This window comes from Candoia aspera, chromosome 1, assembly GCF_035149785.1.
Source record: "Candoia aspera isolate rCanAsp1 chromosome 1, rCanAsp1.hap2, whole genome shotgun sequence".
Taxonomy (NCBI): Eukaryota; Metazoa; Chordata; class Lepidosauria; order Squamata; family Boidae; genus Candoia; species Candoia aspera.
In genome coordinates, this window is record NC_086153.1 from 93,262,799 (window position 1) to 93,279,218 (window position 16,420).

General features: G+C 36.7%; 1 protein-coding gene across 1 annotated transcript in view; it reads right to left on the reverse strand.

Moving 5' to 3' along the window:
- Nucleotides 1-16,420, reverse strand: part of EYA4 (EYA transcriptional coactivator and phosphatase 4) — a 61,289-nt gene that overhangs the window by 15,638 nt on the left and 29,231 nt on the right. The window contains exons 6-11 of the mRNA XM_063290679.1: nucleotides 15,691-15,833; nucleotides 15,435-15,578; nucleotides 12,952-13,031; nucleotides 12,632-12,797; nucleotides 5,761-5,897; nucleotides 4,946-5,029 (exon numbers count right to left, since the gene is read on the reverse strand). Coding sequence (XP_063146749.1) covers nucleotides 4,946-5,029; nucleotides 5,761-5,897; nucleotides 12,632-12,797; nucleotides 12,952-13,031; nucleotides 15,435-15,578; nucleotides 15,691-15,833 — 754 coding nt within the window. The remainder of the gene's footprint in view (nucleotides 1-4,945; nucleotides 5,030-5,760; nucleotides 5,898-12,631; nucleotides 12,798-12,951; nucleotides 13,032-15,434; nucleotides 15,579-15,690; nucleotides 15,834-16,420) is intronic.

The window sequence follows — 16,420 nt, forward strand, 5'->3', positions numbered from 1 at the left end:
TCAGGGGGATTTCTTTCTGAGCAAACCAGAACAGCCTTGTAAAATAAATACAAATCTTAACTGGGTGAGAACCAACTCCTTTCTAACAACAACAACCATATAGTGCCTCTACTTCATAAACATCTCCTCAGTTTTCTCCTAGTTCATCTCCCAATACTCAATTCAATCTGTCCTTGAGAACAAAAGGGATAGCTTTGAGTGGATAAACAATAGGAAGGAAAATGCTTATGGCACTTACCTACGAAAATAATCATTTTATTCAGTGGTACTGAGTTGTAAGTAGGTGTGCAAAAATTGGGTTGCAAATAGCTCTTCACATCCTAATTCCTACAAATCACATTTGCTGTTGCTTCTTCTTTTTAAATAATAAAATGCTGTTTTTAGTTAAAAAATAATGATCAGTACCTCCAGATTAGATTACTGTAATGCACTCTGTGGGGAGCTGCCCTTGGAAAGATCTGGAAGCTAAAATTATGGAAGAATGTAACAGGAAAAGCTAAACTGGTAAAAGCAAAAAAAAAAAAAAAACGGGAAGAAAGAAAGAAAGAAGAAAGAAAAAAAAATGAAGAATGTGGCAGCTCGGTTACTGATAGAATTTTATGGCTCAAAGTCCCAGAAAAGTGAAGATCAGGTTACACTGAAGAACATATCCAGTTACATCAGCTCTCCAGTTACTATATTCTTTGGGGGGAAGGGTAAGATCCTGCTTTGTGTGTCACAGACGTGAATTGCTACTTCGTGAAATGTGGATATGGACCTTTCCTATCTTGTGCGATGACATTTCCCACATCTTTGGGAAAAAAAATGTATCTTTTTTTAACAGCCCTTCTCCAGCCACTAACACCTTCTCATCTTTCTTTTTTAATGAATTATTTTTATCTTGCAATATTATTTTTATACTGTTGTCAATTATCCAGGATTTTATAATGAAGAGCAGAATGGAAATATATTAAATAAAAAATAAGAAAGCACAGCTGTAGTTAATGTGGTATATTACCTTTCCAGCTGGAAGAATACAACTTTCTAGAGTGGTATGTAATGAGAAGAAGTTACAGAAGGATGTTCCCTATGAACTTCGGTAGTTTCTTGACAGAATACATTGCTTTGGAAGTACAAATAGAGGGAGGGAACTTGTAACAAGGATTCATTTAAAAAATCTATGTAGTAAGTGACCAGAATAAAAAGATAAGCATCTGGTTAATACAGAAACTAAAGGAAAATAGCCAGGAACAGCATTGTGGTTAAAATGAAACAGCAAAAAGAATACACATATTAGGGTAAATATTTGATTGATATAATATACTGTAACATGTTGACCAACCTGGGTTACTACTTCTTCTGTGGATAAGGTGATAACATTCCAGAAAAAAACAAGTGGTAGGCAAATCAGTCAAGAACTGAACTGACATGTAAAGGCAGCAAGATTCTATTCCTATTTGCAATTAAAGACCAAAGGCAACAAGACTTAATTCAAATTGATTTGAGATTCAAGGTTCAATTTGATGAAAGATTTAACTACTAGCTATAATAGGGAAACATTATAAATGTCTCCAGCAACTTCATTTGGGGGCAGAGATGAATGAAAATGGCAGGGAGGGTAGACAATATAAAGTTACAACTGGGTATCTTCAAGGGCTTTGCAGCAATATATTTTAAAAAATATTTCTGTTTCTCTTTTAAACATTAGTGCCATTCTTCTTCTAGAACAACAAAAAGGAACAATCTCAAAACTTTTTAGGTTTGTATTGCATATAGAAATAGGAGATCCACCCCATGGTTTAAAGCAGTGGTTTTAAAACTTGGCAACTTTGAAGATGTGTGGACTTCAATTCCCAGAATTCACCAGCCAGCTTTAAAGGAAGCTTGGGATACTGATCTTGGTAATACCATACAGGAGACAAATTGGCAGAAATTAAGGAAATCAGGTGGATTCACCTCAGCTTCAATGCAAGAACTGCAGTGGAAGATTATACATCACTGGCACTTGACCCCAATTAGATTGGGACATATATATCAACACTATTCTTCCAAAGGTTGGGAGAGATTGTCAAAAAAGGATAATTTTTTCATTTGTGGTGGTCATGCAATAAAGTTATACTGTTTTGGTATAAAATTTTTGGGGAGATATGTACCATCACTAAACAAAGAATTGAATGCTCCCCAGAGTTAGGCTTAATGCATTTATTTACAGGACCAAACCTCAAGCGTAAAAATAAGGAACGTATTATCTATTTAATTTTAGCAGCTAAAATAATAATTGCCCAGCATTGGAAAACTCTAGATAACATAACAATTGAAATGTGGATTAACAAGGCCTCTTCAGTTGCCTCATTAGAAAAAAATCACAAAGTTAAAATAATGAAACATCAGAGGCAAGAACCATAATCTTACCATATTTGGATGGATTTTATGGTTTACCTCAATAGCAAGAGACTATAATATGGTAATACTTTATATATACGGTAAATTTGTACATGTACAGCACCTATCTATTTTCAGTAGATTTGTTCATATTTTCTATATCTTTTTTTCTCTATGCATGTTTGAATTAGGTTAATTTAGTTACCTGATAATGTTTATTAATCATAGTTCAATAAAAATAAATTTTAAAAAAGTTAGTGTCATCTGGGAATAATGCGTTATATGTCCAACAATTTTTTTAAAAAAAACCTGAGAAATGCATATGTTATCACTATTGCATATATAAAACACAATGCCATCTAGAAATACTCTGCATTATATATAGCCTACCAGCAAGCACCCTATCTCAGGCCCACTCAAACAATGAAGATTCCTCCATACAAGGCAAGAAAGGGAAAGTAGCAGAAAGAAGCAGGATTGCTTTCGAGGGGAAGTAGTAGGAAGAATGAAAAAGAGAACCAAAAGGCTGTGGAAATGCAGTCAGGTTGAGAGTTAAGGAACAGTAAGAAGTTTGAATTTAGAGACAGACAAAAGTTCACACAAGAAAGAGCAAACTGGATTTAAAAAAAAAAATAGTATACTACATCTAAGTCCCTCTTTTCTTTCTCCAACCTAATCAAATTCAAGAAGAGCGAGACAGAAGAAACAGAGCTGAATTCTCCCAGAGGGTTTGCTTTCTGATGTACTCTGTATGAAGACACCCAACTGAAGACTTGAAGATTCAGTTTGAAAGGGTAAGTCAATCAAATCTCTTTCAAACTGAATTATCCCTCGGAAGCTTCATGCATCCCTACCAGCAAAGAATATTTAGAGTTTTATATTAATATAGGTTTAAAATAAATTAACCTGTAAGTACCGTTTTACTTCTTTGAATATTTAAGCAATGCATTGTTATTATATCAATTTCTCATCAATTTTCCGCAGCCCAGGAATTTCAGAATATAATTCTGTAGCTAACTATGGCAGCTTTTCTTCCAAAGTGATTATTAGTCATGCATGACATGAATTCCATGCATCTGCCCATATATGAAAAATGATATTATTATTTTTAAAAGAGTATATTATAAAAGGACATTAAGAGACATCAAAGAAACGAACATTTGAAGTATGTACTACTGTCAAATTACTCAAAAGCAAACAGGAATGATTATGCGTTAACCCCCTTCAACTGTAATAATGTTTCAACATGTTTTTCTTGTAGGTATTGCTACTATAGATATATTAAAAAGCCTCTCAATATATTGGCTGATGGGAATATGGGCCTTATCCAGAGACTGCCAACATTGCAAGGGAGGCAAGATCAACTATAACACTTCCCTATATCAAGATACAAATGCCTTTGGCTACATTAGCAGTTGGCATAAATTGGAGCCAGACAGTCTGTCTGTTGACTTCTGTGCTAGATTGGGCCATCTCTACTAGAATGTCTGTTAGGAGACAAATACTTAAAGTTCTCAGGAGGCTGGAAAAGAAGCCTGAGCTATGTTAAAAGCTATGTCAAAATTTGAAAGTTATGCCATGATACCAGGAGGGAATCAAACCTTGTTTAGAGTAACAGAAGTGAAAAGACTTTTTAGGAGCATAGCTTCCAGGACTTGGTACCAATTAGATTTCCAAACTGTATTGTGGGAAATATTAAATAAAGCAGTAATCATATTTTATAAATTCTGTATTTAAGCAGAACATCTGACTTTTAAAATAAGTTAATATTCCTTTTTTTTTTAGTATACTGACTCTACCTAAATTGCTCAGCTATTAAAATCCTGTCTTAAAATCCTGATGAGTTGTGGACTGTGTCCTGGCTACTATTTGGAAAGTGTTTTGAATCCTTCCTTCCTGCCTGCCTGCCTTCCCTCCCTCCCTCCCTATCTTTTCTAACAACTATGGCTGTTTCTGATGGCTCTCTTATGAAATGTATTTTGTTAGACTGCTGATTATTTTACTGTAACTTGTTATTATGATTAAAAATAGTAATTAATTAGTAGTTGAATATTTTCCCAATGAATCACAAAACATTTCAGTAACAGTGGTAAGATTGACATCTAAATGCTAGTTAAATAAAGCAAAGGAAGCTAATTTTAGTTACAAAAAGCAGTAAACCCTTAATAAGTTGTCAGACAGAGCAATGGAACAATATGAAAGTGTTTCCAGGTATTCAGTTAATAGTAATCCTTGATTTAATGGGCTGGGGCTGGGGGGTGGGGTGGGGAAGGGTGTCTGTTAAAACCAAATTTATATCATTTGTATGAAGTCGTATTATTTGAGCATTTATGTAACTAATGTAAATGGTGTCATTTGCAGTAAAATGTAGTGAATCCTTGAATGAAGTCTGAATGAAAAAAAAAGGTCTGTCAAATCTAGGACTGTTAAAACCAAGTTTTATTTATGTACCAGAAATATTGTTGAATCCTATATGAACGTTTCAAGGACTTTAAGATCATAACCTATCAGCAAATAAATTGTTGCAATGCACAATAATTAACTACAATCAAAACACTTTGTAGGATCAGTATTTCTCACATACCTTTCCATATTTCTGTGCATAAGATCCTGTAAGAAGTGAATGGAAGACAATGATAGTTTCATCCAAATCCCAAACAAATACACGCTGAAAACAAAAGAATTCACAAATTAATATATACAAATAGCACAAGAACTAGACGCACTTATCCAGAAAAAAAGTGTAGCCCCAAGCAGTCTTTGTGAAAAAAAAAAAGAAGTTTGTGATGACTCAGTTCACCCAGATCGTTTGTTTTATGGCTTTTTCTAAAAAAAGCCACAAATACCTACTTCACGTCACGAAAGACAAGAAAGGACAGACAGGCAGACAGAAAGAAAGACATACATACACTCCCTAATGTTATCCCATATAGATGTACTTTGTGATTTGTCGATATCTTTTAGCACCAGGAAGAAAAATTATGCATTTTTTTTCCAATCAGTTTTCCCTTTGATAAAAGATATTTAGCTTTAATAATTGTTTCAAAGGGGAAAAGCACATCAGAGAAGGGTGGACATCCGAAGTGCTCAAAATATTTCAAGCAAAGAAACAGAGGTTCCAAGCTTGAGATAGGGTTCTGCAGATCCCCTGGCTTCTCACACTTCAAATACATTCCAAGAGAAGGCATAATGAGGGGGAAAAGAAAATGTATCAAGTGATAACTTTATGAAATTAATTTCTGTTTTAAAGGCTGCCTTAGCCTAATTATGAATGAACAGCATTTTCTATCAAAATTTATCATTTTCATCTCTCTTTTTAAAAATAATTATAAATTACTTCTTAACCTCCAAGTTGTAACTAGAGCAATTTTATATTGTTATTCTTTTAAAAGAACATACCTCCAAGTCACTATCAGGAGGAGGAGATGGGTTATTTTTCCTCCCTCTGCCCCTTGATTTTGACCCAGAACTCCTACATGTTCTTTCATCAAGATCTTTGATTGGTGTTGAAGGGCTCTGCATAGTGTCAAACTCTCCTGTAAACAAAAAAGTATACATTTATCAAAATACAAAGTATTCCTTATTCAATTTTATAGTTTAAATAAGGTACTCCTAAAGTTCTGAATTGACAATTTGGATTATCTGTAAATCCCTATTCATCCAAGAGGAATGAAAATAATCTGCTTGCTGAGATTCCTTACCTTCTTTAACCATGAGTACTTGCCAAATTACAAAGTCAGGGTATGAATTGAATAAACAAATAGAAAGGCAAGACTCAGAGGATATCCCAGGAATTTCTGCATAATCTCGCTGTGTAATCTTATATGTGCATACTGGGCAACAGACTATTCTTTTTAATTAGAAAGGAAGATAAATGTACAAGCAATTTTCCATACGATGGGATCTACAAACACAGTTCTGCCCCAGGATGTCCTTGTTAAAATACAGTCTTCCAATTATTATGCAACAGCTACTTCATAAAGGTCAAGTGCTAAGTGGAACATGCCCAAATACTTGTTTACTAAAAGAACTCCCATCTCTGAAACTCTAGGAGATGTTAAGGCCACCAGGAAATAGTTTTTAGCATTATGAATATTAGTGGATCATAATGCTCTGTTCACATTAAGAAAGTATTCAAGTTAAACATGTCTACCACCACTAGCATAGTAAATGATTTCTGAGTGACATGAGATAATTTCTTACTTTTTAACTTTACAGTGTAAGACAGTGAGAATACAGGCAGTTCAGCACTAACACTTTTCTGAAGTGCAGATTGCAAATTAGGTTCCCTGACTGAAGCATCAAATGAACTCGTTCACCTTCTATCTGATGAGATATTTCCCTCTCTTCTGTCAGTTTTATTTTCTATTAACAGAAGATCTGGAGACTAGCAAGGTGAAGTATATTTGAAATTCTGAGTAGCAGCAGCTACAAAACAGTTACTGTACTGTATATGGAACATTTCTGAATGTAGGTCTTCAAGATAATATTAAGTCAGAAGTTCTTCGCAAGTGGGAATGGCTGTAGGTGTCAGAATTGCCCAGATCTGGAGGTATTCTATCTTTGATCTTGGATGGGGTGGCACTTCCCCGTTCAAGGATGATGTACAATTGTGCGCAGGAGCTGTGGTGGACTCACAGCTCCTGCTTTGTAAGCAGGTGGAAGCTATGGCCAGGAAGACCTTTGTCCAGTTTCATCTGGTGTGTCAGCTGCGCCCTTTCATGGATCTGTGGGTCCTTCAGACAGTCACTCATGCTCTGGTCATCTCATGGCTTGATTACTGCAATGTATTCTACATGGTACTGCCCTTGAAGACCATCCAGAAGCTTCAACTTCTGGTCCAGAATGCAGAATGATGGCCATGGCTTCATGAGCTGCACCAGTTGAGAGTTTGCTTCTGGGTGCAATTCAAGTTGCTGCTTGCTACCTATAAACCCCTACATGCATAGGACCTAATTACTTCAGGGATGGCCTGTCTTCCATAGTATCTGTCCGGATAGTCCAATCTGGCAGGATGGGTATGGTCTGGGTTCCTTCAATTAAACAATGCCACCCTGGAAGTGTGCCCTCTCTGTAGTACCACCTGCCTTCTGGATTGAGTTTCCCCTGATTTCGAATGGCCCCTACCCTACTGATGTTTTGAAAGGCCCTAAAGATACAGCGTATCACCCAGGCCTTTGGGGAGGATGACTGACACACCCTTCTCTTCTTTTTCTTTGTTCCCAACCAGGTTTTTCTTTCTCTGCCAACTCTGTTTTGTTTTGTGTTGTTTCTTTGTTTTTAAATGTTTTAACAATTTGTAAATGGCCCAAGAGTCGCTGGGAGTTGGGTGGTATATAAGTTTAATAAATAATAATAATAATGCCAACCACAGCAACTTGACAAACCACAGCAAACTCTGTTTCCTTTCATCATTTCCCATATATCCTTGATCTTCTTCAGAATTTCAGATAAAATGGCAGAAAATATACAGAAGAAACTTACCCAACCACCCCTCATCTTTTGGTATCTTGCTGGGGGTAGTTGGACTTTTCTACTATTGATTGCATATGAAAACAAAGAAATCTAATTGTAACATGTTGGGATCTGTTAGAACATCAAGTAGCTGAACTATTTGTGGCTTGCTAGAGTACCAAATAATTGCTCTGGATACTTGTACATCCAATTAATAATAGTATTTGATATGCCTATCTATTGTTCCATTACAAATAATCCAAGATTTTTATCTACCCCTGTTAATCTGCTGGTTTGATATTGCATGTAAACAAGAATGCTGTAATGCTTGATTCATGGCATGATAAAAATAATGGCACTAGAGACTCCTTGGAATAAGGAACGGAAACAAACATGTGTCAGATAGACATGCTGGCTCATGCACAGATTAAAGATATGATGACAAATACAGAAAGTGTGTCAATGTAAAAGATTTGGTTTCCAAAGCTGTAGTTTACAGTTGGTGGATATGGAAGCCTTTCCAGTGACTGGGAGGAAGGGGTTTGACTGAAGTAGGTGTTGCTTGATCAGGAAAAGTGTAAACAAATCCTCTTTAAGGCCTGAGACAGAAAGTTAGAGATAAGGATTTTAGTTAAATATTTATGCACCACAAATGAACAGAAGCAAAGAAGAAGTATTGCACAGTATGCTGAAAATATTCACACTTGTTCAGAAATCCAAGGACATAAACTTGGTGGTACTGTTGAAAATGTCTGGATTAAAAAATTCAGTAAGGAAGAAATAAAATCAGTGCTATCATGTGTATCTACTATCAAGCGCACTACTAAGGAGAGAATACTGATAATGCAGAACCTTCAGATAGGCATAAAGTAAGGATAATGTGAATTTTTAATTATCTTGACTGTTGCTGGGAGACAAATTCTACTGAACTTGCTTCATTCAGGAAATTTCTGCCTTGCCTTATCTTTTTGTTTTGGAGAGTGGAGGGAGGCAAAAGGTGACCAGCAAGCTTTAAATTTATACTACCCAACAAAGATGAAGTGGGAATAGTACGGTCATGATTATTATTATTATTACATGTGATAATGTAATAATACTGTCATTCTTGATTTTAAGGAAAACTAAATCAGAGTTAAATGCATATTTTGGACCTCAGGAAACTTAGAACAATGATAAATGAGAATCTATGGTAGGAGAGGGACGCGGTGGCGCTGCGGGTTAAACCGCTGAGCTGTCGATCGGAAGGTCGGCGGTTCGAAACCGCGCGGCGGGGTGAGCTCCCGTTGCTCGTCCCAGCTTCTGCACACCAAGCAGTTCGAAAACATGCAAATGTGAGTAGATTAATTGGTACCGCTTCGGCGGGAAGGTAACGGCGTTCCGTGAGTCATGCTGGCCACATGACCCGGAAGTGTCCTATGAACAACGCCGGCTCCAAGGCTTTGAAACGGAGATGAGCACCGCCCCCTAGAGTCGGACACGACTGGACTTTACGTCAAGGGAAACCTTTACCTTTACCTATGGTAGGAGAACCTAACAGGAAAAGCAGCTGAAAATTGGTGGCAGTTCCTAAAATAGAGGCATAATGCTACAAGTGTGAAAAATGCAATGAAGGAAAACGGAAGAGATCAGAAAAAGTCAGTTTCTCTGGACAAAAGACTTAGTGCCAAACTGAAAATTGAAGGGGACATAATAAGAAATGAAAAGAGAGGTGAGTCATCAGTACACATAAAGATATTTTGGAACTGTAAAATTATTGTAAAAAAAACTCCTTAAGTTTAGAATGACTTATTAGTCAGAACAGATTTTTTTGCTACCACAGCTCTCATCCTACAATGTTTACTATACTGTGGGAATAAAGCACATGTTGATAATGTTGGAGAGATACGAGCTAACATATCCCATAATATTCTTATTGACAAGCTAGCTAAGTGTGGATCTCATGACTACTAAATGGATCAAGAGCAAACCTGAAATACATATTCAAGAAGTGTTGATCAGGGTTCCTGATAAAGCTTGGAGAGAGGTACTAAGTGAAATACCTCAAGGTCTGGGGTGTAGTATGTTTCAGCATTGTTATTAATGACTTGGACAGTGAGGAGGAGAGAATACTTGCCACACTTCAGATGATGCAAAATGGATGGAATTAATAACTCAGAAGACAGAAACAAAATTCAAAGTGACCATGGCAAGTTAGAAAAATAGAATGAAAATAGGAAAATGAAATTTAATGGAGACAAATGTAAAATTCTTCAGAGAAAATAAATCAAATGCAGAGATATAAGGAGATCTAGCTTGGCAACCATATGTATGAAAAGTATCTTAAAGTTGTAGTCCATGAATATGAGCTAGTAGTGTAATACGATTACAAAAATGCAAACACAACATTAGACTGCATTAATAGCATCCAAATCTCAGTAAGTGGTACTTCTACTCCATTCTGCAATGATAAGGACTATGTGATACAGTTATCATGAACACACAGATGTATTCCAGGTTCTGTGCAACATTCCACAAATTCTGGAAACAAGCATGACTTTGCTTGCAAATTAAATGCTTCATCAAGTCATCTGCATAAGCCTTATCCATAATGCAAGGGCACTGAAGATGAGGGTGGTGCACTGCTTTGAAGCATGCCAACCATTTCCTTTATAGTTTTATTTAAAAATAAAAGACGCTTTAAAAATAGAAAAAGCTGAGTTGGTGGGGTTCCAGCAAGTTTATCAGTTCCACAGGAACTCTACTGGGCAACCCAGCCTAAGGTAATGTCTTAACCACCTGATTTTAATTATAATATTCCTCTCCCTATCCCACAATGTAAGTAATAAATAATTATTTCCACTTTGCTTCAAGCTTTATTTTTACATGAAATTTGTACACAAGATTATTTCCCACTAACCAATTCAGTAAGTAACTGCTCAATCTTGTATGCCCTGGATATTTAGAGCCAAGTGTATTTCATTAATCTCTATATCAGAATGGCCAGCTACCTTGTTCATCAAGAAATGAACAAGGTATGTTCATAGCAAGGTATGATTCTAGTTTCAGATTGCAGAAACCAATTGCCATTTGAGTAACAGTAAATTTAATAGCTTCTTTTGCTTTTTATAAGGAGCAATAGTTCATTGTGAATTGTTTAATTACTTAAATAAACTACTTAAATGGACTCTCATTTGGTCTTAAAATGCTTTGCATATTAAAAACCCTCATACAAAAAATGCTGCATTTTTATCCATGATATTCAGGCACAGAAAGTAAGGAAAATATGTAAGAATATATAATGTGTGTCACAACACCACATGTACCTCATGGTTGGTAGGATGCAGACAGCAATATGCCAGCTTGCAATATAGTCTCTAGATTAGTTATCGTAGTTTACAGAGAACAGCATGAACATGCTTGGGGTAAAGTTGGGCTTTTGTTTTCTTTGTGCCAAACCAGCCAACATATGTCAGAACCAATCAGTACTATTCTTACTGACAACAGGGAATGCTGCATATGAAAGGGGTATTGTTAAGGCTGGTACCAACTAAAAGGCATTATATGAAAGTTTTGCTTGAACAAAGTCTGCCCAGAGTCGCTTTGGAGTTGGGCTGTACCAAAATTGAACCAATATAAATAAGTCATTATGAATAATGGAGGCTATAAGCCCATCTGGTGAAGATCATGGCATACAGAAGATTGTGAGTAATGGAATTAAATCATAAAAAAAGCATAAATTAATGAATACAATGTATCCTGGGAAAAATATATATATTATTTTTCAAATATATATTATATATTTCAAAAGTAGCACCCATTAAACTTGCTGATTTCCAATGAAATCAATTTCCCACTGATCATCCTGTTGGTGATGCAGTCAGGCAGAGTGGGAACAACCCAGTTCCTACAGGCCCTTTGAGGCAGATGTGGGCATGCCCCTATCCACAGGTCTCTGAGCCACCGTTTGGGACAGCTGGCCACCCTCTCCTCTCCCAGCTGAGAATTACTGTGTAGCCCCTCCAAAGAATGTAGGCAGCTAAGAATACAGGCAGAGTTAATAGGCATTCTTTTTGGTGCAGCGTATTAAGCTAGACTTCCTCTTCCTGAAATTATTTTTATACATGCTTTCTGTTCCAGATCTATTGGAGTGAAAAGAATGGAAATCATTTTTTTAATAAAATCATTTATTTTTATCATTAGTTTTGTAGTGGATTAAGAGGATTCTTAATATTGAGTGGATAGCTGAAACCAGGTATTCTTAGTTTTTAGTGGCTTACTGACACGCTGGAGAAACTTTTAAGATTTATCAATTTACAACCACTGTCCTCTCCAGAGAGTGAGCGGTGTGAGATTTAGGGGGAGTGGAAGTTAGGAGTTTTATTTTCGGTGAGTTTTTGGCTTGGAATCCTTGTGGGAAGCAGGTATCAGTCCCAAAGCCTAGAAAACCCTGAGAGGACAGGACACAGTCAAATAAAGTTGGCAGAGAATGTTTATTCAGCCATTTGAGAGTTGCTTTTTATTTCTTCATGCCTGATTTTGGGTGATTCTGTATATGCTCCAATCATTTTTTCAGCATGTGCACTATTGTAACAATGTAGGAACATGCTTTATTTCTGAGGAGAAATAAATAAAGGATATCTTCTCACTTCATGATAAATGAGTATCTGCTGGTACTGGCACAAGCAAGACAACTTTTGATAAGGACTCCTTGGATGTCAAATTTATACCGGTGAAATCTGTTTTTGTTCTCATTTAGCTGCAATTAATGTTAACATGCACCTATGCCATGACTGCACCAGTTTTAAATGAGCGGAACAACAAAATCACTGAATGGTACCTGGTTGGCTATTAAGCCCTGGAAGGGATTCCTGGAGCTGGTATGTTGATGAGGATGAAGAGGTACCATCAGTGGTGTTATTTGATGTCATGTATGCTCCGTATGTTGATGCTGAATAATACTGTGGATACTGATTTTGACTGAAAGCTGCATACGATGGATAATCCTAGAACGTGACAAACAATATTTTTATGAAGACTAACCTCTTTAAAATTACATCCATTTTCACCTAAAAAATAGCAATAGGACAACAGCCTTGTCCATTGTAAATTGCCAAATCAACTTTATAAGTTTGTTCTTTATAGGGAAAAAAAACATACCTGTTGTGAACTATTGAAGTTTGTAGAATTTGATACTGAATTGTTTGCATAAATAGTGGAGGATGGTGTAAAACTAGAACCTAGAGTTAAAAGAATAATTCCCTATAAGAGCTAAGTAATACATTATTCAAAATTCAGACAAATGAGAAATAAAGGAAGTTTTCAAATGAAAATATAGAGTATGTAATTAAATTATGCAGTTATCTCAGAGCTTCAACTTTTATAAAGAAATTTGTTATGCTTAACTATAGTATAGTATAGTATTGTTTGTAAAGAGCACTGAATGCTTTAAAAATCAAACAAGCTGTCAATAATGTTTGTAATTGCTTCCATATATAACAATCCAGCTTCCATAAATAGCTCCCTATTGAACTTCACAGAAACATTAACACAGACATTAATATACCAGCAAACCTACTGAGTTTCAAGAACTTCTCCTTTCTTGATTCCTGGCCTTTTTCTTTCTTTAATACAGCTGTAGTAAAATATTGGCAAAATATATATGATAATGATAATGGCTTGGGAAGGACAGGATACTTAATGTAGTTTCAAGGATTAAGAGATCTTCTAGTCCATGAAGTGATCATATTTAAGATGGTCATACCATTGTCAAACAGAGACAATACTTACTAGCTTGTATCTTTCCAACATTATCAACATAAACAGGTAAGGAGTAGAATCATAGTGAGGACAGCAAAAGTATCACTAATGTATAACAGTCAAGGCTGAGAAACCTGCAGCCTTGGGTTGCATGGAACCCCAAAGTCCCCATTTTGTTGCTTTTGGAACCCTCTCTAACCAAGGTTGCTTAAAACTCATGGCAGTTTTCTGTTATTTTTAGGTGAACATATGAAAACTGTAGCATGAGCCCTGGCATATCACTATTAAAAAACAAAGAAAACTCTGGAAAATCTTCCCCAAACCCAGCCTTGACTACATCTTATAGCCCTTGTGATCTCCAGACTGGACTACTGCAATGCATTTTATGTGGAGCTGTCTTTGAACAGTATTTGGAAGCTTCAACTGGTGCAATATGTGGCGGCATGGGCAGTTACTGGTGCCAGTTACTTGGCATATGTGACACCACTGCTCCATGAGCTGCATTGGCTTCCGGGTGCAATTCAAGGTGACTGTCACCTTTAAAGCCCTTCATGTCTTAGGACTGGGTTACTTATGGGACCATCTCTCCCTAATTGTTTCTACCTGTCCTATCCAGTTGGGTAGGAAGGGCATGCTCTGGGTACTGTCAGCTAGGGAGTGTCAGCTGGCAGGGCCCAGAAGGGGAATCTTTTCTGCTGTGGCATCCGCCCTTTGGAACATCATTCCCTCTGAGATTAGGCTAGGCCTGACCCTGCTGGCTTTTCACAAGACCCTGAAAAGGCCCTGGTGGCCTGGGTGTGTGATAGAGCCTGTGGCTTTGTTGATGTTCATTTTGTGATGTTTGGCTGTTATGTGTTTTTATTTTTATGTTATGTATGTTATTTGTTTTATCTATTTTATTGTAAGCCACAGAGAGTCATGTAAAAATTCGATGGGCAGCTATATAAATCGAGTGAATGAATGAATGAATGAACGAACAAATAAATAAATAAAATCTTTAATGTAATGTGGTTTACTCACTTTACAGTCCTCAGCAAGCCTCCCACCATGTTAGGTACCATCCTCAATCATCAAAATGTTGCCTATCCCTGTTGGCTTTGTTAAAAGTAGCTTCCTATTCTAATATAGACACATGGTCATCCTATCCACATTTCCATTCCTAACCACTAAACCAAAATGACAAAACACGCATCATGATATCATAACACAAGGTCTGCCCTTTAGTGCTTGTGTCACAACACTACACATAACAAGTGCTGCTTGCCTTGCGACACATATTTTATCACTCACCCTCCCTTCCCAAATGCCTCTAAACCTACAAGCATTTTATTACTGAATGTTTTGGGAAACTGAATAGAGTTTAAATTTAAAAACCTATTATAGCCGCTTTTTGTCAAGCTGTTAACAGTACATAAATATAAAAGTATCATAAATATTAAAAATAATATTAACTTTGGGCATGGTATTCCAGACCCAGAACTGTTAAAAGAGCACAAATTATACAGAGATATGACCAAGATATGGATCCCCAAAAGGCTATTTCATATAGGCTTTAGTTATGATTGTTGCCACTATCATTCCCACTATCAATATTTTAATACTAATAATATGATTTATTACTATCAATGAATACAATCTGTATAAATTTATAATAGTTTCAGTAAGTAGCTCTTCCATAAATTTTGAAGTAACTTACAATAAGGCTGTAAAAATATCAATACAATTATCTAACTAATATTTCAGATCATCATACTTTTTTTTTTTAAGAAATAAAAGAATCAGACAGATAATAAGTTTTACTCATGACACTTACCCCTTATATTTGAAATGCATGAATTTTAAAACAATTCAGAAAGAACAAGGATAGACAATGGATTACTCACCTGGCATTTGGTATGAATATGGTGCTTGGCCTGGCTGTGGTGTGGAGAACCCTGGGCTGTAACTAAGACACCCAGTCTGCAGTGGTGATTGTGTTTGTGAAAGTCCACTTTCTGTCTTGATGCCTGGCAACATTACACCCAAATCTGTGTGAGAAATTAATTTTCAACTGATTCTTACTGATGGGGGGAAAACACAGACGTTCCATGATGCCAAATATATTTGTAAGAGAATAAAGAACAACTGGAAGTCAAATACCGTAAGCAGGTAAGCTGTAAGGCTGCCCAGTCTGTGAGTAGGCTGTATACACTGCTGGCTGCTGCATGCCTGAATACTGGGTCTGACTGGCATAGGCAGACATTGTCTGAGCTGCTGGTGTAGAAAGGATATGTGGATAGGGCCTAAACAGCGGGAGGTGGGAGAAAAATTAAGTTATATAAGATAATATGAAGAATGCTGATTAAAGCAATCCTCCCTTAGTCACCTCCCATTTGGATTACTGTAACATGTTCTATGTGGGGTGGCACTTGAAGAGTACTTGGAAGCTGCAGTTGGTCCAGAATGCACTGGCATTTCTCATTATGTCCATAAAACACTATTGTTTCACAAGCTGCACTGGCTTCCAGTGGGTTTCTGGGTGTGATTAAGGTGCTGGTTATTATCTATAAAACCACACATGGGATACAACCAGGCTATTTGCAGGACTGGCTGTCTCCCACTGTTTTTGCTCAACCCATCAGGTCTAGCAGGGAGGGCATGGTCCAGGTCCCTTCTATCAAACAATGTCATCTTGTTGAACCCAGGGATCATGCATTGTCTGTGGCAGCACTTGCCCTGTGGAATAGCATCCTCTCAGAAATCCAGATCCTATTAGCTTTTCATGAAGACATGGCTGTTCCCTCAGCTGTTTGGGCCAGGAAATTAGGCTGGTTAATGTTGTTTTTATAAGTTGGGATTACTGTTTTGACTTTGAACATGTGGCTTAGAC